The sequence below is a fragment of the Homarus americanus genome, unplaced genomic scaffold (assembly GCF_018991925.1).
Source record: "Homarus americanus isolate GMGI-L3 unplaced genomic scaffold, GMGI_Hamer_2.0 scaffold32583, whole genome shotgun sequence".
NCBI classification, from domain to species: Eukaryota; Metazoa; Arthropoda; class Malacostraca; order Decapoda; family Nephropidae; genus Homarus; species Homarus americanus.
This window is the reverse complement of record NW_024713129.1, coordinates 4580987-4604323: the sequence shown is the minus strand read 5'-3', so window position 1 is coordinate 4604323 and position 23337 is coordinate 4580987. Positions and strand designations below refer to the sequence as shown.

The 23337-nt window shown below is 38.9% G+C and overlaps 1 protein-coding gene across 1 annotated transcript; it reads right to left on the bottom strand.

Moving 5' to 3' along the window:
* Positions 1–1091: 1091 nt before the first annotated feature.
* Positions 1092–22714, bottom strand: LOC121866313 (multifunctional protein ADE2-like). Its single transcript, XM_042365933.1, has 9 exons — positions 22618–22714; positions 16634–16828; positions 16036–16214; positions 14783–14990; positions 11189–11274; positions 5090–5200; positions 2754–2897; positions 1802–1967; positions 1092–1324 (listed from the first exon to the last, which is right to left on the bottom strand). Exons 1-9 carry the CDS (start codon positions 22622–22624, stop codon positions 1161–1163), a joined length of 1260 nt encoding a protein of 419 aa, XP_042221867.1. The 5' UTR covers positions 22625–22714; the 3' UTR covers positions 1092–1160.
* Positions 22715–23337: the final 623 nt, after the last annotated feature.

The following is a 23337-nucleotide window of genomic DNA, read 5'->3' as shown; positions in this document are numbered from 1 at the left end:
ATACAAATTCAGAATCCCATCAACTAAAACCAACTCACACTTAAAGCTCTCATACACACCTTAATGACATTCATCCTACACAATCTAGTTAGCAGCACCAACCAACACCAAGATATTGCAGATCATACAGAAAGAAGTCACTCCATTTCATACACAACACACACACTGGACATCCTTCACCACAAACATATGCCTACATGAGCACAGCAAGATTCCACAACTCAACATCTACTGGAGACAATTAGGTGACAAACCGATAGAAAAAAACACATCCACAATGGCAGGAATGCATTGACAGTATTATACTCCCATACAGGTACAGAACAGAAACAAGAACCCCAACATATTACATACACCCAACACACCAAACCCAACTTCCCTTTATTAGACGCCGGGCGGAGATATGGAGGCCAAGAGTAGAGCCTTAGATGTGGCATAAACCCTACTTTCTGGCTCCTCCGCAAGCATCTGCACCATAGTGGTCGAGTCAGGCCGAGGCCACAGGCAACTCGGATGCGTGATTACCCCAAGCACAGTCCTGACTGGGAGCCTGACCTCCCCCTCCATGCCCCTTCATCTTCACCTCATTTCCCATACCCCCACAACAACACTCACACATCAACAAAACTCACTCTCAGGGAAAGCTGCTACGTCACAAAGTGATGCCCAGCAGGACCTTGTCATAGTCTAGAAACAAAATAAGGTACTGCACACAGCACTGACTTTGTTGAAGTTCCACTGTTTTTTAAAAGAGGGAAATATAGACACTGCAGTGCTGCGTCAGGTCCTCAGATCTGCACAATTCCAATGGTGGTTGAAGCCCTCAAGTATTTTTATAGGGGGAGATACAGACCATGACTTACTGCGACAGACCACAGCTGAATCAATGTGAAATCGCATGACAGTTTTACCAAAATAAATACCTATATTTGTCACACGAGAACATCTCAAAATATGTGATGCAGATTTTGAATGTGTTAATACTACATACATTTCCTATCAACCAGAGGTATGATCCACACAGCTACCTAAAGTTAGACCATTAAGAACATAGAACACAAAACAAATTTCAGGATAAGAAAATTAGCATCAAATTTTCAATAAGTATATTCAACAAAGTTAATATGATAATTAATCTTATGGATAAGAATTCAGAAATATCAGTTCGACTGGCACATGCTCCAATCTGCTTGCTTGAGTGCAGTCCACAGGTTGAGTTGTTTTGCCCTTATCTTGGACCAGATAACATGGTCACTCAGTGCAAGAATGGAAGCAGCATTCTGAGCTGCTGCCTCAGGGTAAAGCACTGTACCACAACCCATACCTGTCAAGAATTTTTTTTATAAAATACAGTACTACTCGTTTCATCTGGAATGATTGTGCATTCCAATAAGTTTGAGCTGAAATCAAAATTAAAATTCTTTACAATACTTATTCAGTTTCAACATTTTCACACCTTGGAATAAGACTGCATTAAGAAAAGTAAAAAAATTAATAGAATTGTGTAGCAGCCTACTATAAGCTGCCAAAAAGACAATTCTTTAGATCACGTGAATACTGGACAAGCAATGTACAATGTCATATTTACCGAGTTTAATATATTTAATGAAGCCACTAACCAACTCATTCTAGTACAATACAGTATGCAATAGACTGGATGCACAAGTAACAATGTGGTCATGCCTCTAACTGGTTTGAGAAAAAAAGTGGTTCAAGTTAAAATGTTAATTTATGTAGTAGAAAATTTCATTTTACAGATTAACTACTGGTGCTATTAAGTTTTTGAGAGAAAAAAACTCACCTGAAGGCAGGCTGAGGGACGACCACACATCTCTTGCTACATCTTCAGGCTTGAGTGGTGGGCAGTTGATCACTGGGCAGCAGGTATTGGCAGAAGTGACTGGGCCCAGGCCATTACTCCGACCAGCCACTGCCACAAACACTAGAGGAATGCCCATGCCCTCATACTGGAGGAACAAATGGGGATATCAGCATACTTATAAGTTTAAGAGCATAATGATAAGAACAATGACAATACTGAGTGGTCTTTTAACCAAAAAGATTAAAGTCACCAACTTTTCAGAAAATTATTATCTATCTTGGATACTGTGACATCTTGTGCCTTGACTAATTTATAGGTTAAGTAGTCACTAAATTATCTTGACTTTATTGTGGAAAACAGTATCGTCGGCCCATTTGCCACCATCCTCGCACAAAAACAAAATAAACAATGGCATGCTAGGTAACATGCCAAAGACTGGCACCTTGCACAAGACAATTTAACATAAAAGTTATCACAGACATCCATCCAGGTACCAAACAACCACAGCATTTCACTTTTATTACTTTTAACTTTTAGTTTTATCCTCTTTGCCACTATTCAGCTCATTAACCGCTTGAGTGTCGGTCACGTCTGTTATGCACTGTTGGCAAGTACTGGTTCCAGAATGTATCTGTAACTGCATCAGTGTTGGTAAAGTCTAGTCTTGGGTGAGCTCTAACAATCTGCTCTTTAGCCGATTGTTTCAGCTGTTTACAACTTTCACCTTGAAAAAGCTTGCCCTGACACTTTTCTGAACTTGTGGCTTCTTCAAACTTAAGCTGTGACCCGTGTGTCAGACATCTGCCAATGACATTACACAACAATTCAAAAATGAAGTTTTGTGGGATCAAATTCCTTTTTATAATTCATAATTACCTCTACGCTTCACATTGAAAACAATCTTCTAAAGACAGTACAGTACAGTACTTACTTGTGTAATAATGGCAAGTGTTTCCTGTGTTCCTTTATGAGCAGAAGTGACTCGCAGTTCACAAGGGACACTCAACTTCTTACAATGTTCACGGATTTTCTCGCAATGTTGAGCATCAGATGGGGATCCCATTAACACCACTACCTGAAATTAAAAGTTGTAGTTCTTTAGTGAAAATAGGTAGTAGGCAGCTATCAAACAGGGAGGTACTACAGCCTGGGAAGATATTGGAAGCATAATGTGTTATCTAATGGTAGACCCTGCTGCCATATGGCATCACAAAAACTGTGATCAAGTCCCCAGGTTGCTGATTTGACTTTATGCCTCGTTTACACACAGTTGCAGGATCTCAATTGTTTCTCTTACTTTGACAACACAACATACATACAGTACAGGTTGACAACCCTTTATCCGAAATTCCGAAACGCTCTGAAAACCTAAAGTTTTTTTTGTGGGGCAATTTTTTTTTTTTTTTTTTTTTTTTTTTTTAAAGAGGGATTAGCCCACCCGGGCATAGATCACTGACCCACATCAGGGCCTGGGGGGCGAAAATGTAATAGTAATAATTATAATAATAATAATTATTCATAGTAAATAATTTTAATAAAAATACACCAAAATAAAATAATAACAATAAAATATAATATTAATAAAAATAACAATAAAACAGGAGTACTGTAATAATAAAATAATAATAATAAAGAAATACAAGAATGAAAAAAAGATCAAGTGAGAAACACGACCCAGACCTATGAATTATTATTATTATTATTTTTATTATATTCCCCGGCCCTGATGTGGGTCAGTGATCTATGCCCGGGTGGGCTAATACACATTAAAAAAAAAATAATAATAAAAATAAATAAATAACCATTCTGAAAACCGAAAAATTCCGAAATGCCTCTGGTCCCAAGGATTTCGGATAAGGGATTGTCAACCTGTACATCATTTCTTACTATTGATCTTTTTTTGTTTTTAGGATAATTTGTTATTAGTTATTGTTATTATTATATTTTCGCCCCCCAGACCATGATATGAGCCATTGACCCGTGCCCGGGTGGTCTAACCCCCGTAAAAAAAGAAAGCAAGAACATTTCAACGCCACACTCTTAAGTACAGTGGGGTATGCTATAACGAATCTAATTGGTTCTAGAACCTTGTTCCTTATAGCATTCGTTCGTTATAGGATTAATCCGTTCCAGGCCCCCAAATACAGTGAGTTCTGCTATAACGCGTGTTTTGATAACGCGAATTTGCTCTAACGCGATTTATGAATTAGGAACGATATTTGTATAACGCGAACGCTTGTTTGCTATAACGCGATTTTTGCTTACTATTTCTCCAATTTTGTGGTACAGTGGGGTATGCTATAACGAATCTAATTGGTTCTAGGACCTTGTTCGTTATAGCATTCGTTCGTTATAGGATTAATCCGTTCCAGGCCCCCAAATACAACCACTTAACACTGAAAAATATAATATAAAATTGTAAAAATTGTAAAAAAGTGCATAAATATGCATCTAAACCCCTGAAATAAAGAATATCATTAATATTTGTAATAAAAAAACAATAAATTAGAAAAAAAAAAAAAATTAAATAATGTTCGTTGTAGGAGTTTCGTTCGTTATAGCATACCCCACTGTATTAACTGTGAATATAGTAAAGAATATCAACGAGAAGCGTTCTGGTGATAGAATTCCCGGTGATGATCGTAAAAGAAAGGATATAACACTTGAAGAGAAGCTCGATTTTATCAACCTCAAAATCACCCTTCTCCCCCATCAACTAAAGTGTTACATTTACTGTATGATTTCATTATTAGATATGAATGTAACATTTATTTAGACTGTGCTATCCTTTGTATTAGGCTAACTACTAAATTTTTTCGATTTCGAGTAATCTGCACCTAACCCTATTTTCTCCATAAGCCCTGTTATTTCTATTACGCGATTTTCTATAACACGATATTTTACATGAACACAATTATCGTGTTATAGGAGAACTACCTGTACAACCACTTAACACTGAAAAATATAATATAAAATTGTAAAAATTTTAAAAAAGTGCATAAATATGCATCTAAACCCCTGAAATAAAGAATATCATTAATATTTGTAATAAAAAACAATAAATTAAAAAAAAAAAAATTAAATAATGTTCGTTGTAGGAGTTTCGTTCGTTATAGCATTCTCAATTTTATAGGTAAAACCGTTCGTTATAGGATTATTCGTAGTAGGATCCGTTCGTTATAGCATACCCCACTGTAATAGAACTAGCATAAGCAATAATTAGGACTCACTCAGTGGATATATAAGAATGAACAAAAATAAACTTGCCAATCCTCTAGGCTTGGGAATAAAAGAATCCAACTTGTCAGCAACCCACTGGAAGTTCCGCTTTACTTGACTTAGACCCTCATCAGTGACAGTCTCTAGATTGCGGTAGACCTGTAGTGGAAAGAAAATACTATTGTATAGATTTCAAAAGGGACTGGTGCTTGGAATTTTTAGCCATTTAAATTTGTCACTGATATTGGATGGAACCCAAATTCCTTCTCATTCTTGATTAATTCTTTAAGATTATTACCAAGAACCTTCAGAAAAGAAACCTTTAAAAGCCCAGGATAGGTTGCACCAAAAGGCTGAGAATGCCCTGCTTAATTTGATAAAATATAGAAGGTCCGGTAATTTATAGACTGCCCAATGAAATTAGAAATATTAACAGAGGGTTAGGATATGGGTCTCACCCCAGGAGAATGTAAAGTCAGGAATCAAATACATTACTGTATACAGTATATTTTAACTCGAATCATGACCTATCCAGGGCAGATTGTGGGTCAGATCACATACCATTAGCAAGTTTAGCGAGGCTAAAAAGAAAAACTATGAACAAAATCAAATGAGATTTACAGTAGGTAAGCACAAAATGGGCAGAGATAGAATATAAAATTGTGACCAAAAATAAATTTTTAGTATTGCTAGAGGGTAACTTTGATGAACAAGGACCAGGACAAAAAATTAACAATTACAAAGAAATACAGTCATGTTAAAATACTGAGGAAAACCTTGTAGGACATAGGAGGAACAAGGCTAAAAAATGAGTGGTTGACAAATTAAATTTTTAAAGAAAACAGATGAAGAAATACTGTACAAGAAAAAGTGAGGTTTACACACAAATTAAAGAAATTCAAAGAGAATGCAGACAGGCCAAGATTGATGACCTAGAAAGGAAATGCAAGGAGTTTGAAGATGATGACAAGGCATAATTACAGTACTGTATAGGAAAATGTACAGAAATATTAAACATGGTTTTATGCCGGGGAGCTCCTGCTTTTTTTTTTTTTTTACAGGAATTAGCCCACCCGGGCACAGGTCAACGACCCACAATGGAGCCTGGGGGCGAAAAAAAACGGAAAGAAATTGTATATATAGAAAAAAAAAGGTTATACAGGTTGACAACCCTTTATCCGAAATTCCGAAAACCAAAAAGCTCTGAAAACCGAAAGTTTTTTGAGGAGCCCTTTTTTTTTTTTATACAGGGATTAGCCCACCCAGGCATAGATTACTGACCCACATCGGGGCCTGGGGGGCGAAAATGTAATAGTAATAATAATTATAATAAAAATAATAATTATAATAATTATTCATAGTAAATAAAAATATTAAAATAATATAATAAAATTTATAATAATAATAATAACAATAATACTGTATTAATAAAATAATAAAGAAATAAAAGAATGAAAAAAGATAAGACGTGAGAAACACGACCTAGACCTATGAATTACCTGTATTATTATTATTATTATTATTATTATTGTTATTATATTTTTGCACCCCAGGCCCCAATGTGGGTCAGTGACTTGTGCCCGGGTGGACTATATATTATAAAAAAAAAAAAAAAACCAACCCTAACCATTCTGAAAACCGAAAAATTCCAAAATCCGAAATGCCTCTGGCCCCAAGGATTTCGGATAAGGGATTGTCAACCTGTACTGTATTAATCTACACCACGAAGATGCCGGAAAACCAGCTTTTTAAAGTGAGACAGATTGTAAGAGCATGGAAACACAGAAGGCAGAGCATTCCACAGTTTGGCTGTGTGAGGAAAGAAGGAGGTACTAAAACGGGTTATTCTCGTGTGACCGACATCCACAGAGGAACGGTGCGCACCGCAGGCAAGACGTGTGTTGCGAACCCACGGCCTTGCCGGCGGTACACACGATGCCAAGTCCACCGAACATTGCCCGTTAAAGTACCTGTAAAAGAGAGAGAGTGAAGCAACATTGCAGCGAAGAGAAAGGGAGAGAGATTGTCGACTAAAGGAGGAGAGTTAATAAGACGAAATGCCTTAGATTCCACCCTATCTAATAGTTGGACAGAAGAAGAGCCACCCCAGATATGAGAGCAGTACTCCAAGTTAGGACGAATGAATCCCTTATATACTTGGAGCAACTGCTCAGTAGTGAAGTAGCTGTGGCATCTGTACAACATTCAACTTTTGGGAGGCAGTCTTAGTTATACTAAGGATGTGTGTTTTCCAGGACATATTGGAGGAAATGGTGAGGCATAACATATTTATTTCAGAATTTGGGAGGATGATAGCGTCCTGAAATGTAATTGGTGGCAGATCGTCTAATTTATTACTATTGAACTTAACCAAGTTTGTACCTCACCATTCAGAGATGCTGCACAGATTCGCATTGATAGAAGTAATGATATCATTTCTAGAAACAGATCTAGTTTGAGAGTTAGGAGGAAGGGGAAAATGTGAGGAAGAGTGAAGAGTAGAATCATCAGCGTAAGAATGGATAGAATTAGTTGTAGTGTGAAGTAAATCATTGATAAAAAGAAGGAAGAGAGTTGGTGAAAGAACAGAACCCTGTGGGACGCCACTACTGGTAGAGAAAGAGCGAGAAATCGATCCCTCGACAACAACTGCCATGGATCGGTTCTCAAGGAAGCTAGAGATGAGAAAACAAAGTGGGGGAGAGAAACCAAAAGAGGGAAGTTTAGATAGCAAACACTTGTGCTATACCCTGTCAAATGCTTTGGAAATGTCGAGAGCCACGAGAAAAGATTCCCCATAATCCCTAAGAGAGGATGACCAGAGATGGGTGCAATAGGAGAGCAGATCACCAGTAGATTTCGCCTGGCGAAAGCAATACTGGTGATCCAACAAAAGAGAAAGGCATTCAAGGTGACAGAAAATGGGAGTTCAAGATATTTTCGAAAATCTTAGAGAGGGATGAAGTTAGGGCAATGGGGCGATAGTTAGAGGGATTAGAATGGTCACCCTTCTTCGGGATGATCTGAACCGAGGCATGCTTCCAAGAAGAAAAATTTGGGTTTTGAGGCAAAGGCGAAAGAGGCGAGCAAGTACAGGGGCCAGGGCTTCAGCACATTCCCTCAGAACATGAGGGGGTATTCCGTCCAGTCCATGTGCCTTACTCACATCCAACCTGGATAACACACCAGCAACCCTGTGAGTGGAGATTATAGGAAAGTGCATAGGTTCAGTAGGAGGTGCAGGGGTAGGAGGGATAGAGTGAGAATCATCTAAGGTGGAATTAAGAGGAGAATAAGGTGCCAAAGAGGTTGGCTTTGTCAGGGGGAGAGTTGGCTATAGAGTTATTGGGACGGAAGAGGGGAGGAAAAAAGGCGTGCAGAAGTTGTTACAGATGTTTTTAGTTAAGGACCAGAAGGATTTACTAGAGGAAGAATTAGTCAGGACAGTGGTCTTTTTTAATAAAATTCCGCTTGGCCCTACGAAGAATAGCCTCACAACGATTCCTAAAAGTAATGAAAGAGGTGTGGGTAATAGGAGAAGGAGATAGTTTCATAGCTCAATATGCCCTATCTCTCACCCTGCAAGCAAGAACAGGAGCGATCAAACCATGATTGTAATGTGAAAGTTTTGGTAGAAGATGGAATAAATGCACTCATACCGCGCAATTGCTCAAAGTATTGGATATAATGCACTCATACCGCACAATTGCTCAAGGTATTGGATATTTGGACCCATATTCTGGAAAGGGGTGGTAATATCGACAATATATACCTAAATTTTGCCAAGACTTGACAGTGTACCCCATGTAAGGGTATGGAATTCAGGAAAAAGTCGTAGCGTGGATAAAAGATTTTCTACCTTACCGCAAGCAGAGTGTGGTGGTTAATGGCACGAAATCATCAGCTGTACCTGTCACAAGCGGGGTACCACAGGGCAGTGTATTGGGCCCGCTGTTTGTTTGTTTCATAAATGACATGCGTAACGCTGTACACTCCTCCATACAAATGTTTGCAGATGACTCCAAGTTATTTCGGGAAATCAAGAACTAAGCAGACTGTGAAGAGCTGCAGAAAAGGATCTCTGTGAGCTCCAAGAATGGTCGAAGAAATGGCTGCTGAGATTCAATGTCACGAAGTGTAAGAGGGTGCACCTGGGGCGTACCAATGGTAAGGAGGCGTATCATAGCAACGGGATGAAGAAACTGCACTATTTGAGACTGAATGTGACAAGGACCTTGGTGTGTATGTTGACACTGAGCTAAAGTTCTCGGACCATTGCGAGAAGTACCGGTAGTTAAATCAGGCAAATAATTTATTAAGTCTTATAAGAAGGTCGTTCAGATATTTAGACGACCCGTCCCTCGTAACACTCTTCAAGAGTGAAGTGCTTTCCCATCTGGAATACCGTATGTCACCCCATCTGGTCCCCGAGATGTACTAGGGACTGTCAGTTGATTGAAAATGTTCAAAGGAGGGCCACCAGACTGGTGCCTGAACTTTGGCACCTCATCACCCTGAGAGATTGGAGCGCCTGAACTTGCCTAGCTTATACTACAGACGGCAAGGGGCGACCTAGTTGAGGTGTATAAGCATCTCAAGGGGCACTACTCTGTTGAGTGACCTTACCTGGAGCGGGCGGACGCTCGCCCACAAGGGGTCACAGCTCAAGGTTGAAGAAGCCACAAGTCCAGAAAACTGTGAAGGCAAACTTTTTCAGAGCAAAAGTTGTGAACTCTTGGAACAATCTGCCAGAAAGTGTTGTGATGGCACCGAGTGCGAGCTCTTTCAAGACCAGACTTGACCAACACTGGAGCAGGTTCAGTACATTCAGAAGGCGGTGCATGCCCAGTACTTGCCAAGAATGTGTAACAGACGTGATCGATCGCCCAGGCGGCTAAGGAGCCGATTAGTGGTGAAGAGGATAAAATTAAGAAAATCTGGGGTGGAACGATTAAAAGCAAAGACAATAAGATCCTGTTTCAAGCAGAAGTAAAAAAGGGATGGATAGAGTATGTAGAACAACTATACAATGATGAAAATAGAGTAGAGGTAAGAAACGAAAAGTTAAGATCAAAATGGCAATTCTGGAAACATGTTTAGGCAACTGTGAACAAAATGAAAAAAAAATTAAGCTTGTAGGGTTGATCAGCTTCCAGTAGAATTTATAAAACAAATGAGAAAGAATGGGATAAACTGTGACTAAAATATGTAGTATTGTGTGTATGTCACCGAGTATAAAATATGAAGAAAGTTTTATATATCTAACCGAAATTATTAATTTTGAAAAAGAAAAAAACAAAACAACCCTTGCTGCTGTGCGGTTTGTTTACTAATGGCAGTGGTGCAGCAGCACCATCTATTGAGGAATTGCAAATAGTTGTCTGCTGGCCTGAAAGCGCAGGAATTTTTGTTTCTTCACACTTGAGTGTCTAGAACTTTGCTCATTCACTACCAGGCCTTCACTGGTGTCAAGCCATTTTCATTCCTGCAAATTATCTTAGTTGTTTGTAGCACTAGAAGCGCCATTAGTTCCTTCCCACCCACGCACTGAGACAGCCATAACTTTATCTCTTGGTGATCTCGTGTTCAGACGCTCATTTCGCGCCCTTGATATGGCAAGTGTCAAGAACCACCAAAGGCAAAAAGGGAGTAGAGAGTTGGCAAGAAACATGCAAAATATAGTTTGGCTGACAAGGAAACTTTTTTTTTTTTTTTTTTTTAGTTTTTACTTAACATTGTTATTTTCGTTGGTTTATTAGGATGTTGCTTTATTACAGGTAGTAATTTGCCAAAAAAGTAGGGTAAATAAGGCAAAATTTAGCCAAACCTCCAAAGCACCAGACTCAAATTAATTTTCTCCATAGGAAGTTGTATTTAAATTTGGATGATTTGAATTTCGCAAGGATTTTACAGACTAAATTGGTGTCCAAATATGAGAGCCTACTGTAGGTATCTGAATCCTTGGTGAAGATGGGGAATTGCACAGCAGAATATATCCATTACAGTAATATGAATGAATGACAATACTGTACAATGTATAGTATTGTCATTCATTCATGTCATGAAGGGAGTATGCGTACGTGGTTCTCGAGATTCTATACTGTAGCAGGAAAAGGGGACTGGAAAGTAAATTCACAAAACTCTTACCTGTTTGTCCTTCATGAGCCTCTTGTCACCTGAAGGCCAAAGTCTCCAGGAGTCCGAGTCAATTGTGTCGGAAACCAGGATTTCCTCTGTTATCGAAAGAATTTGTTTGTATTACTTTTATATCTGATTACATAAGATATCTTGTTGAAGAGCAAATCTGTTAAATGAGATACCTGGGTGTGGTCTGTTAGGAGACCTTTACAAGTACAGTACAGTATTTAAAAAGCCAGATGTTGTGACTGAAGAAATAATGTTGTACTGTACAGTCCCCCAAAAAGTATGGTTAGATTTATCGTCACTACAATTTGAAACACTAGACAAAATGCATCATCTTAAGTTGGTACGCCTGTTCGCCATATCAGCAACATCTAGAGATGGGTGTAGGATTGGGAGAGAAAGTCAACCTTGTATGGCAAACTAGATACAAGTATTTCAATATAACAGCAAATCCATTAAGGTTGCATATGAGGAGCTCTGCATTAGAAGGGGGTGAAGCGCCAAATTCAAAAAGTTGAGAAAAAGGAGTTTAAAGTTTTTTGAAGTTCAAACAAGTTAACTTTTTTGTTTTTTAAGCTAGAGGGTAATTTTTTTTATCATGCAGCTCAATCCCTCTACTAGAAAACTGTAAGTTAGTAGTGTGAATAGTAATTATTTTATTGTGAGTTGAATGAGAATAACTTCCCATAATGTACAGTTGTTCGATCTTCAAACCAACAATAATTGCATTTTTCTGCAAAATTTTCTTATTTTTGTGGGCTAATACTGTAAAACAAGTTAATGATCACCAAAAAACAACACCCGTCTTACACCTACCAACCCCCCCCCCCAAAATTAAATAATAATAAAAAAAACTCATTTGCCTATCAGTATTTATCTTTCCGTCCCTATTATTAAAGATTTATAATATTGTGTAATAATAAGGAAACACCACATTCATCCCCCGACATAAAAAAAAAGTAAAAAGGCAGAGAAAGTTTGCATAATCTTTGGTAAAAACAGTAATATGATAATAGTATTACAATCTTGGTTACTTCGTTTTATTATCCTTGAAGATCGTAACAACTTGAAGTTCAGTAAATCCTGAGGAGTGCGTATAACTTTAATGGCCTCGTCATAATCAATCACATACTGATCAGTCTTTCTCTGTCCTCTCTAAAAATCGGCACACAGATTCTTCATCAACTAAATCATTGATTATTGATGCCGGCAACAGTTCAGTTTCATTATAAGACTGAGTTATGGGCTCACTTTCACTAGCATTCGTTGGGTCAGTCTCACTTTCATCACTATCATGGTCACTGCACGACTCATTACTGTCCACTTTTACCTCCTCACAGTCTGTATGTGACTGTTGTGAAACTTTAGTGTCACTGTGTTATCATTACTCACTTTCATCGTCATCATTGCCGTCGGTGCATGACACTTAACTCTGTACCGGAACAGTCTGCAAAAAGGTTTTGTGATGCACAGCAGTCAATTTGTATTATGAATATACCAAAACCACTATCACCAAGCATTACTGGGGGTGTCCATGTGCACTGTCGTCACTAAACACGCGCTCAGGAATAATAGGTTCCTGAACCCACACCAGAAGGCCTGGCCTCACTTATATTGGGCAGATATTGCACAGCACTTCTCACACCCGTGGAACACGAATAATGTCAATGTTATGCTGAAAGTTAAAAAAAAATTAGCACACTGAACCTCCTGATGCTATACAATGCGCCAAAATTAACAAGGAGGCAGCATCTGGGCGCGTGGATTGGCAGACGAGTTGTGACGTAGCAAGGGGAAATCCATTGTGATTGGCTGCCTCCAGGGATATGGTCCGAGGGTGGCGGGCTGCCATTGGCTTGCGCTCCTCTCACTCTGAACGGGATGTTGCCACCTTCTTTGAGCGCACAGCCAGATACGTAACTCCAGGCCCGAGGCGAAATCGCACCTTATTTTTGAAGAACTTTCCACCATATTTCTATTCTAACTAGAGGGTTACATCCAATGCCAACATGTAGAGGAAGGGTGAAAATAGTGATATCCATCAAAAAACTCATTTCGGCTGGGGTTTTCCTTCACCCCCTTCTAATGTCGAGCGCCTCATACGTAAAACTACCTACCAGTCCGAAACAGGTTGAGTAACATCGACTCAATGGTTAACTACACTTTTTAGGGGAATACAGAGATCCAGTTTATTATAAAACCTGTAGTTGCAAAACTATTTTTTTTTCCCAGTATCGGAATATACAGAAATGCTAACACAGGCATCTCAGGGTTCCCCATACCATCACATGTATGAGATCGCTCTGACAAATAAAACTTGAGCAGTGGTGCATGGACACCAAATGACCAAAGACCCTGAAGTAACAGATGCTCCACCATGTTAAAAGCTGCAGAGATCCACCAAGACCAGAAAGGAGGACTAAAAAAAAAAAAAAAAAAAAAAAGCAGTAACAAATACTTGCTGCAATTAATGAACTCATACCGAGTCTATGCTCCACAATTCGTCTACCAAGCTAACGTTACGAAAGGAGATTCGAGTCACCAGGCATCCTGCCCCTTTTTGAACAGGAACCCAATGATGCAAATGAGGGATCAGTAAATATTCTTTCTCAGTGGTGAATATATATCACCATTTTGATACTGTACTTATTTCTCAAGTCCATTTTCTTCTAAATTTCAATGCAGTTTGACATTTAAATATTAACTTTTCCCTTTGGACTCGCCCAACACCAGATAGTGTAGTAAATAAGATCGCACCACCTCCCCCCACTTGATACCAGATCAGAGCTAAAGATTTTAAAAAAAATCTGAGATGTATTTGAATTAGGAGTCTAAACTTGACTCCCATTGTGTACCTTATGAATACATTACCAATATATCCCTAAAGAATTTACTGCTGTAAAAATTATCAATTGCACAACGCTAAATACTGACAGACACCAAAATGTCAGAGGTCTCCTGTTTACTTAGGATATCTAAGCCCCACTGGTCAGTTTACAAGATACCCGAACTCCCGATAAGCCAGTCCATCACTCTTTTGTGTGTGTGTGAAAATATTTTTACATATCAATATTTTATACAAGTTATAAAAAATCCCCAGCTCTACAAATCCGCAACTTCAAGATACGAATGTGAAAATTTTGTAGATGCTTTGTAGTTGGGGATGTGATATCCATTACTACTTGTATACAGTACATATACAACTGTTAACATATTTATTGCTGTATACAGTACATACATGATAATAATGGGTATTATTTATAGCTGTACAGTATTTATATGTTTGTGCCCTCATTATTACTTTGATATACTGTATGTATATGGGAAAAATTGCTTTGTTTTTTTCGTAAAAACCATTATTCACATGAACTTTTTGGAACAGAACCCCTACGAATAATGAGGTCTCTTTGCACAGGTACTTAATTTAATATTATCTCATACACCCTCCCATCTTCCTCAATGTCTTACTTCTTCATGCACTACTCTTACACCATTCACCAGTCCCCAAATATTAAAAACTTCATTATCTTATTATATGTATTACCACATCAATCACACATTCTGCAGACCTAAAGATTTCCTTCCTGTGACACTCACTCGTTTCTTCATCAATGCCAAACTCTATCTTCATATCAATAAGAGCACAGTCCAAGGCAGCCCATGCCCGCTCCAACACCTCAAACACTGTCACTGTTGTACGTGCCATGATGTCATACTCCAGTCGTCCAATCACTACACCTCCTGCATTTAACTTGGCTTCAAGGACCTGCTCTTCACTCCACTGTGGATCATGGTTGGCATCATCCTGTAAAAAAGAAAGGACAATGTATTCTAAAACTGAAAATCAATATTTAATTTTCTAATTTACTACCTGTATTGTCAATAATTATCGCCATCATCGTTTCGAATCCATTTTCCACGCTTGTGTGGGATAGTCTCTATTACCTGTTGATAACTTTTGGGCAAAACTAAAGCAGGATGTCCCCCCCCCCCCCTTCCCCCACTGCAAATGCAGGGCACCAGTCCAGAAAATTCAGCAAAGACCTGGGATTAGTACACTTCTGGTGACCCAGTTGCCATTAGGCAAGTTTAAGCAAAGTTTTTTCAGCTGGATGTCCTTCCTAACACCAACCCAAAGGGTGGGAACACCTGGCAAGGTAGGATCACAAATTCCTGAGGTGATCAAATAATACTCACCTGCCTATGCAGTATTTTCAAGTCAATATAAATGAAATTAGTTGGGAATAAAGAAATCAATAAGCCATTTACGATTGCGATAAAAGATCTTCTAATGCTACATAAACTTAATTACAAACTGTCAGTTGCTGCTTTTTTCACAAACAAATGTTTACCAATAATTATAAATCTATATCACTAAATTTATCTCCATTTCAGCATACAGTAGAGTGTTTACTTTAAATCTTCACCATTTGTAATCTTAACTTAGTTGGGTGGTTAGTCCATTCTTTTAAGTACTTGTACTGTTGGTATATAATCTACATTTCAGAGGACAATAATTTAAACTGCTACAATTTACTTTGCATTATTTTTATATACTGTACAGTATTCTAGAATGTAGAAGTATTTAATTTCCAACAAATTCTGATACTGTACACAAATTTCCCTGATGTCCACATATCTATGCAAGGATATTTCTGGCTGATGTATTTAGTCTTTTTGTGTCAATTTCTACACCATTCCCTTTTCTTTGATATTTCTATAATCATTGATCAACAAATAAGGGGGCGAAGGGTTAGGATAACAGACATAAGAATCCTAACTACAATTTGACTCTACAAGCTTCTACACATTGGTAATGCACAATGAAAACCATAAACTAAAACTTTTACCTTATAAAAGGTCTCCAACTTAGGGGGTGTAAATCGGTAACCTTCTGTGACACCAGTGTGGCGTTTGAGAAAAGATCCTGTGGCAACTCGACGTGTCACCCATTCCAGTGGTACCATGTGACACTTACGAGCCAGGTAACTTTTGCTGTCAAAAGTCCGGACCCATGATGTTTTGATGCCTGAGAAGTCATAAGGTTACAATAAATACAGTACAGGTACTACAGTTCAGTACAGTTTATGTAATGTATATGACTTACAGACCATATGAAGATTAGGCACCCTACATTTTTTCATGTGATTAGAATATTGTAACCCAAATCTCACCTGACCTAATCTAGCCTCACCAACCCCTCCAGGTTGCATTAGGGTGTTTAATCACATAAAAAAGCTGGCACCCAAGGTGAAAAGATGTATGCATAGAAAGGCTCTTTACTTTACTATATCCTAATCTCTTCCTTGAAAAATCTTAGCTGCACTTCCTTCTCTGACATAAAAGGTTTTGCTCATGAACTAAAGATTACTATACCTTGTCCTGTGTGGCAAGTAACTGATTTTTTTTTTAGAAAATAACCAAAATTATCTCATGCGTTATACATACCTGCCTCTTGGAGGAAAGTGAAAACCTTAGCATTGGTAGAGTTTGAGATGGCGGCTTTGCCTTCCAAATCATGAGCTCTGACCCCATCCCCAGCTGTAATGCGGTCCTTGTTCACTACCAAAACGTGACCCCTGTCATCACACACCTTCACCACCTTCGTCTTTCCCTCGATGAGTACGGCTCCGGCACAAGGTTCTGTGGGGTGAAAAGATCTCCTGCATGGCTATCTGCCTCATCAACTTAACAGACCACATATTGATTACGGTATTATATTTTGCACTCTTCTTATAACATGTTTAGAATTGCATACTGAACCTAACAATCTTTAACCCAAGGCCAGGCTTGTTTGGTTTGGTCCTTTAAAATACAATTTTAAAAATATTCACATCTTAATAAGGAAAAAAAATCACTGACATTCTTTTGATGATTACAGTACAGAATAATAGCCAACTCAGTCCCCATTTCCACCATATACCCTCACTGTCTGGTTGTATACCTGTATGGTCTATGTGCAAGGTATAGACAAGAGTCCATGCAAAAACAACTTTTTTCATACTAGCCAAATACTATAGACCTCATGTGAGTTCTTTCAATAACAGACTTGAAATGCACTGGAGCAGGTTCAGATACTGTACATTCAGGACCCAGTGCATGCCCAGTACTTACCAACAGTGCATAACAGCGATGTGACTGATCGGCCAAGCAGCTAACGAGCCGATCAGTGGAGAAGAGGATAAAAGTAAAGTAAAAGTGACATTTAGAAAATGAAGGGGGGCCAGTCACCACCAAGAGCAGAGACGTTACCGAGAACAAATTCCAGCTTGAAAGTCATGTACACTAATACTGACTTGTTCCTTGATAAGTGAGGAGTTTGAAACGCTATTAAAGGTACAGTCGGCAAAATACAAATTTGAGCACCCCTAGGTCTATGGCCTTTGCAACAATCACTGACTGAGGCAATGTTAATTTGGCAAGGTTGGTATTTCTGGTTGTGATGTATTGTATAACCAGTATGATATATTTTTTTTATCACATATAGATAATACTGTACAGAGAAATTAACAGGAATCACCTGCGCAAATGAGTGTTGTTCAGAATTCTTGGGCCTGTGTGTCATATTGTATAACACCATAAAGGTGCAGAATTTTTTTTTTGTTGACTGTACATCAACCCAATATAGTAGGTGTTGTAGAACTATTGTACAAGAACAGGAGAATCAACCTGAAGGAATGCGAGTTCAGTATTGACTCTTATTTACGAACCTTTCTCAAGCAACTTGCAAGAGGGGTGTGGTTATTTATGTTAGGCAAGACCTTAGAGCCAGCCAGGTGAGGGTACAGGAAGAGGATGTTTTTGAAGAAGCCAAGTAGTGTAAAATTAAATTAAAGGGGAGAGATTCACTTATTATCGGGGGTATATACAGGTCCTCAAACTGTAGCTTATTAAACCAAAGGAACTTGAGAGCCTTAATAGACAATGCAACAGTGCTCAACCCTAGCCACCTCAATGTCTTAGGGGACTTTAACTATGGCAACATCGACTGGGGATTTTAACTATGGCGACATTGACTGGAGAAATGAGACCATGCCAAATGGTTTGAATAACCCAACTACTTTTTTGTAGAAATTGTTGAGATAACTTTCTGTTCCAACATGTTAAAGACCTGACTCGTTACAGATTGGAGCAAAAACCCAAGCCACTGGACCTCATCATAACAAACAAGGAGGGTATGGTAGCCAAGCTGGAACACCTAGTCCCCGTTGGCACCAGCCACCACGTAATGTTGTTCAGGTTGAGGTGTTAATTGGTACATGACAAAACCAGGCCAAGGTTCAAATATTACAATGGAAATTAAAATGGGAAGAGGGAGGAGATGAGGGTTATCCACTGGCCTGACTCACTAAGGTATAAGAACGCAGACACTACGCTGAACATCATACAGTAAAGTGAACCATTTGAACGAGAAGTATTGTATATACCATGCGGCAATTGACAAAATTAAGAAACCCAGAAATTCAAGACATGAATAGGACAAACAATAAGCAGGACAGGAGGAAGCATGCTAGACCAGGAACCAAGCAAAGTCAGTGTAGAAGGGCTGAAAAGGAGTCCCAGAGGCTGATTGCAAGTGAGGTCGAGTCAAACCCAAAGGTGTTTTACCGCTACACAAAGTCAAGATTAAAAACGTGAGTAGGAGTATCGGACCTGAGGCTTGAAGATGGTAGTTACATAGATTATGACCAGGGCAAGGCAGAGGCATTGAACAGTTTCTTTTCCTCGGTGTTCACAAGAGAGGATGCGAGCAATCTTCCTGCGTTTGAGAACAGACGGTATGACACAGAGCTGACCCACATTGTTCTCAGAAGAGGTTATAAGAAATAATTTATCAAAGCTAAATAAGAGTCCCAGCCCTGACATGGTGCATCCCACAGTGCTAAGAGAGTTGTGCAATGAGATTACGGAGACCTTGGAGATCTTGTTCTGCAAATGCCTGGATGAGCAAAAGGTCCCGTTAGATCAGTCCCTTAAATTATTAAATATTAATGTTGTTTTTAAGTTTGACTCTACTATTACCAATACCTGTATATTTATCAAGAATAGCCCAACCTTGAATGTAAATGGAAATGTTTACTGCATTCCATGTAGCAACTGTAATGGAAATTATGTAGGACAGACTGGGAAAGCATTGCCACTCCGAATTAAACAGCACAAGTACAATATCAGAACAGCATGTGAAAGCAGTGCACTGTTCGTTCATGTTAGGAACAAGAATCATCCCATGGATTGGGAAAACAGCTTAGAAGTGTACAAATCATCATGTATCACAGAAAGACTTCTGGTTGAAGCTAGTTTGATTAGGGAATTGAATTCTATAAACCTTAGTGATGGTCAGCACAAAACTGATATGTTACACAAATTTAAGTGTCAGTGGCCCAAGGTTAAAAATGCTTTGAAAACCTTGGAGTTAGATGTAGATTAGATGATTAGTGGGTCCGATATTTTTTACCAGACTTAACTTGACTAGTCACGTCGCCCTTTCTCATAAGCTCCTTTGCGTGTGTGGTGGTGTTGGTGTGCAGATTAGTGGATGTCATGTTTATGACCTGACCTCATGTTTAGTAAGGTCACCCTGTGTACTTAAGCCTCTCTCCGTCAGATAGAAGAAACCACCTAGAGTATGAAGAGAAATACAACCATAGACAACACGGCTTCAGGAAAAACCGAGGCACCTACACTGCAATAGCCTTAATATATGAATCCATCGCAAATGCAGCCAGCAACAGAAACCAATGTAACATAGTATGCAGAGATGTCAGCAAAGCCTTCGACAAAGTATGGCATGAAGGGCTCAAATACAAGATCATTCAACTCAACATGCCACCCAACATCACGGCTCTCCTCTGCAATTTCCTTGACAACAGACAATGCAAACTCACCATCGACAACTACATAGGTCAAAACTTCACCCTCTACAGTGGAGTACCCCAAGGCAGCAACATATCACCAACACTATACACCAGCGGACATGCCCAAACCAAGAAACTCAGAGTACATTGCATACGCAGACGACGTAACACAAATTATACAATACCCAGGGAAATCCAAACAAATGATGGCAATCAGAACTAGCCGAGAAATAGAAACCATAAACAATTACGAAAGGAAATGGAAAATTAAAAATAACATACAAAAACTGAAGATAATTCACATAGCTAAAACCAGACCATACCCAAACATGGTCAACAATCAAAACATTCCATACGCAGAAAATGGGAAAATCCTCGGCCTCAAAATCACAAGGAACGGCATACTACCACATATCACAGAAAGAATTGCAAAAGCCAGGGTCCAACTAACTAAACTCAGAAGATTCTGCAAATTAAACACCAATATACAACTACACCTTTACAAAGCATTTGTCAGACAACACCTGGAATATCCCCTAATTCCACTTAACACTATATCAAAATCAAATTAGCTCAAAATACAAGCAATCCAAAACATAGCCCTCAGAAGAGCAGCAAAACTCAGACCACCCTATACAAAAAATTCCAGGGAGCTACACACAGAACATAACCTAACCACAATCAACATCAGAACACATAATCAAGCATTAGCAATATGGGAAAAACTACAAGAACTAGAAGACCCCATATTCCAACAATTAATGCAAGAAGACATTGCCAGAACACACAACTGGTGGCCAAAGAGCATAACATATGACAACACAGAACCAGAACCAATATACACGAAATAAAAACGAAGAATACTTAAAGGACACGGAGGGCCCCCCCTCCCCAAACACCACAATCTACCTTAGCTTAGATTAGCTTGGCTTTCCTTCCCTTCCCTTGCTGTAGTGGACCCGAACTGCTGACATGGCAGATTTAACCTCGTCCTCGCAAGGAAGACAGCCCACCTGCTATCAATCTCCCTCTTTATTTCCCACTTCCCAACCTTTACCTTCCTCCTACACCGTCTTCCATCTTCCTGAGCCAATAGGCTCTCTTCTCTTCATCCCATCGGATCAGAAGATGCTTGAAGAGCGAGAATGATCTCTCTACCTCCACCGACGTCACAGGAGCATATTTAAAACATACCACGGTCTGCGGATTCATAGTTTGAGTCCACAATTCTTCCTTAAAGTAGACTCGCTCGGGATTTGCTGTTTTGTGTATTTTTCCAAGAATAACTTCAAAGACTTGTTCTCCAGCTTCCACAACGGAATACCAGCATCAACAAAGGCTTTACACAGATCTAATGAAAAGGTAGACTTGCGGCTGGACGGTCCGACTAATTACCCAAATGTACCCAAATGTAGCCGCAATTAAGTCAAATAATGGTCCTACATGAATAAATCGGACTGCCAACCACTTCTCGACTAGTATTTGGTGTCAGTCACAAAAAATTGGAAAACTTAATTTAAACTGAGTTAATAGATTGCGTGCTTGTACCGAGGGAGCGAGTAATTACCCAAATGTAGCCGCAATGAAGTCAAATGATGGTCCTACAAGCGTAAATCGGGCTGTGAATCATTTCTCGATTATTATTTGGTGTCAAAGTCACAAAAAATTGGTAAACTTAATTTAATTTGAGTTGTGTTAGGTTAGGTATATGCATTCGATCTATTAACTCAGATTAAATTAAGTTTACCAATTTTTTGTAACTTTGTGACACCAAATACTAGTCGAGAAGTGATTGGCAGTCCGATTTATTCATGTAGGACCATTATTTGACTTCATTCCGGCTACATTTGGGTAATTAGTCGGACCCGGCAAAAAAGGAATTTTATGGCATTTTGCCTAAACATCCGAGCTCTAGTTATGACAGTTTAGGGGTAAAGAGTTATGACAGTTAAGGGGTAAAGTTATGACACAGTTAAGGGGTACAAGGTTATGACAGTTAAGGGGTACAAGGTTATGACAGTTAATGGGTACAAGGTTATGACACAGTTAAGGGGTACAGTTATAAGTGACAAGGTTCTGACATGTGAGGGTTTGGGTTACGGGACGGGGTAATGACTGTGCTGTCGATAATGAAGGAAAACGAGGGAATGACCTTTAACATTGTCATTAATTTGACGAATCTAATGTTATAATTAACTTAATGAAAAAAGACTTAAATATAGAGTAAAATATCTCTATGCTTGAACAAATAACACTTTCATTCACTAAATCACGCTGACAACCCAGTTTAGGACTCCAGTTGAAATTAAGACTTTAAACGGCTTGTTTAAACAACCTTTGGTTGAATCAACTTATTATTTTCAAATTTATTAATTATATCTTTAAACTTCGCCTACTTATCTACAAAGTACTGGACATTCTGAATTAACGAGGAACTTGTACGACATAATTTCTACAGTATATATCTACGATGTTGACAATTACTTAATATCACTAAAATAAGTTAAGCATATTATGTATAATGTCAAGAATATCATAATGTGTAGTAATATTTCAGACATCTAAGCTTGTACTTACCTGTCATAGTGGAGACTGCAAAGTTAACAGTTTACCGTCTTGAGGCTGACACAACACTGGCCGTGACGCGTCGGGCGGCTGGGGTACAGGGTGGAAATTGTTGTCAGTTGTCGCGACTCAAATTCCTTGTTGTGGTATAATCATCATATCTCATCTTTTCCAACAGTTATTTTCTAGCGCAGTTAATTATAACTCAGAAATAAGAATTATATTACAGATTGGCAGATTGTTAAAAATTGTGCGATATTTAACGAAGGTTAAAGGATGCAATGACCTTGTGGGCATCAAACCAATCACGTGACCAGTCTCACAACACAGGCATACCAACCACTCCGCATGCTTCTCTGTTGGGGATTGTCAACGCTCTTGCTCCCTCGCGGTGCAAATCTGAAATTGGAATTTATAGTTTTGAAGTATCTGCAGGGCTGGATTAAGCCACGTTGAGGCCCTAAGCTATGTTACCCTGGGAGGCCTCAAGGCCCACCAGGCCACTACCACTAAAATAAAATAAAATTAATATATTTTCCAAAGATAAAGTGGATGAGAGGTTGTGGAGTCATGAGATATTGGTTCACACTCAGGATGGGATGGAGAAAGGAAACTCACAATGTGCTCACTGTATACATATTGTATTGGATGTACAATGCAGCTTGTTGTTGGGTAGGCAGCATGGTAACAAGCGTTGAGTAGGAGAAGGCTGGTTGGTGAGGGTGCCCAGAG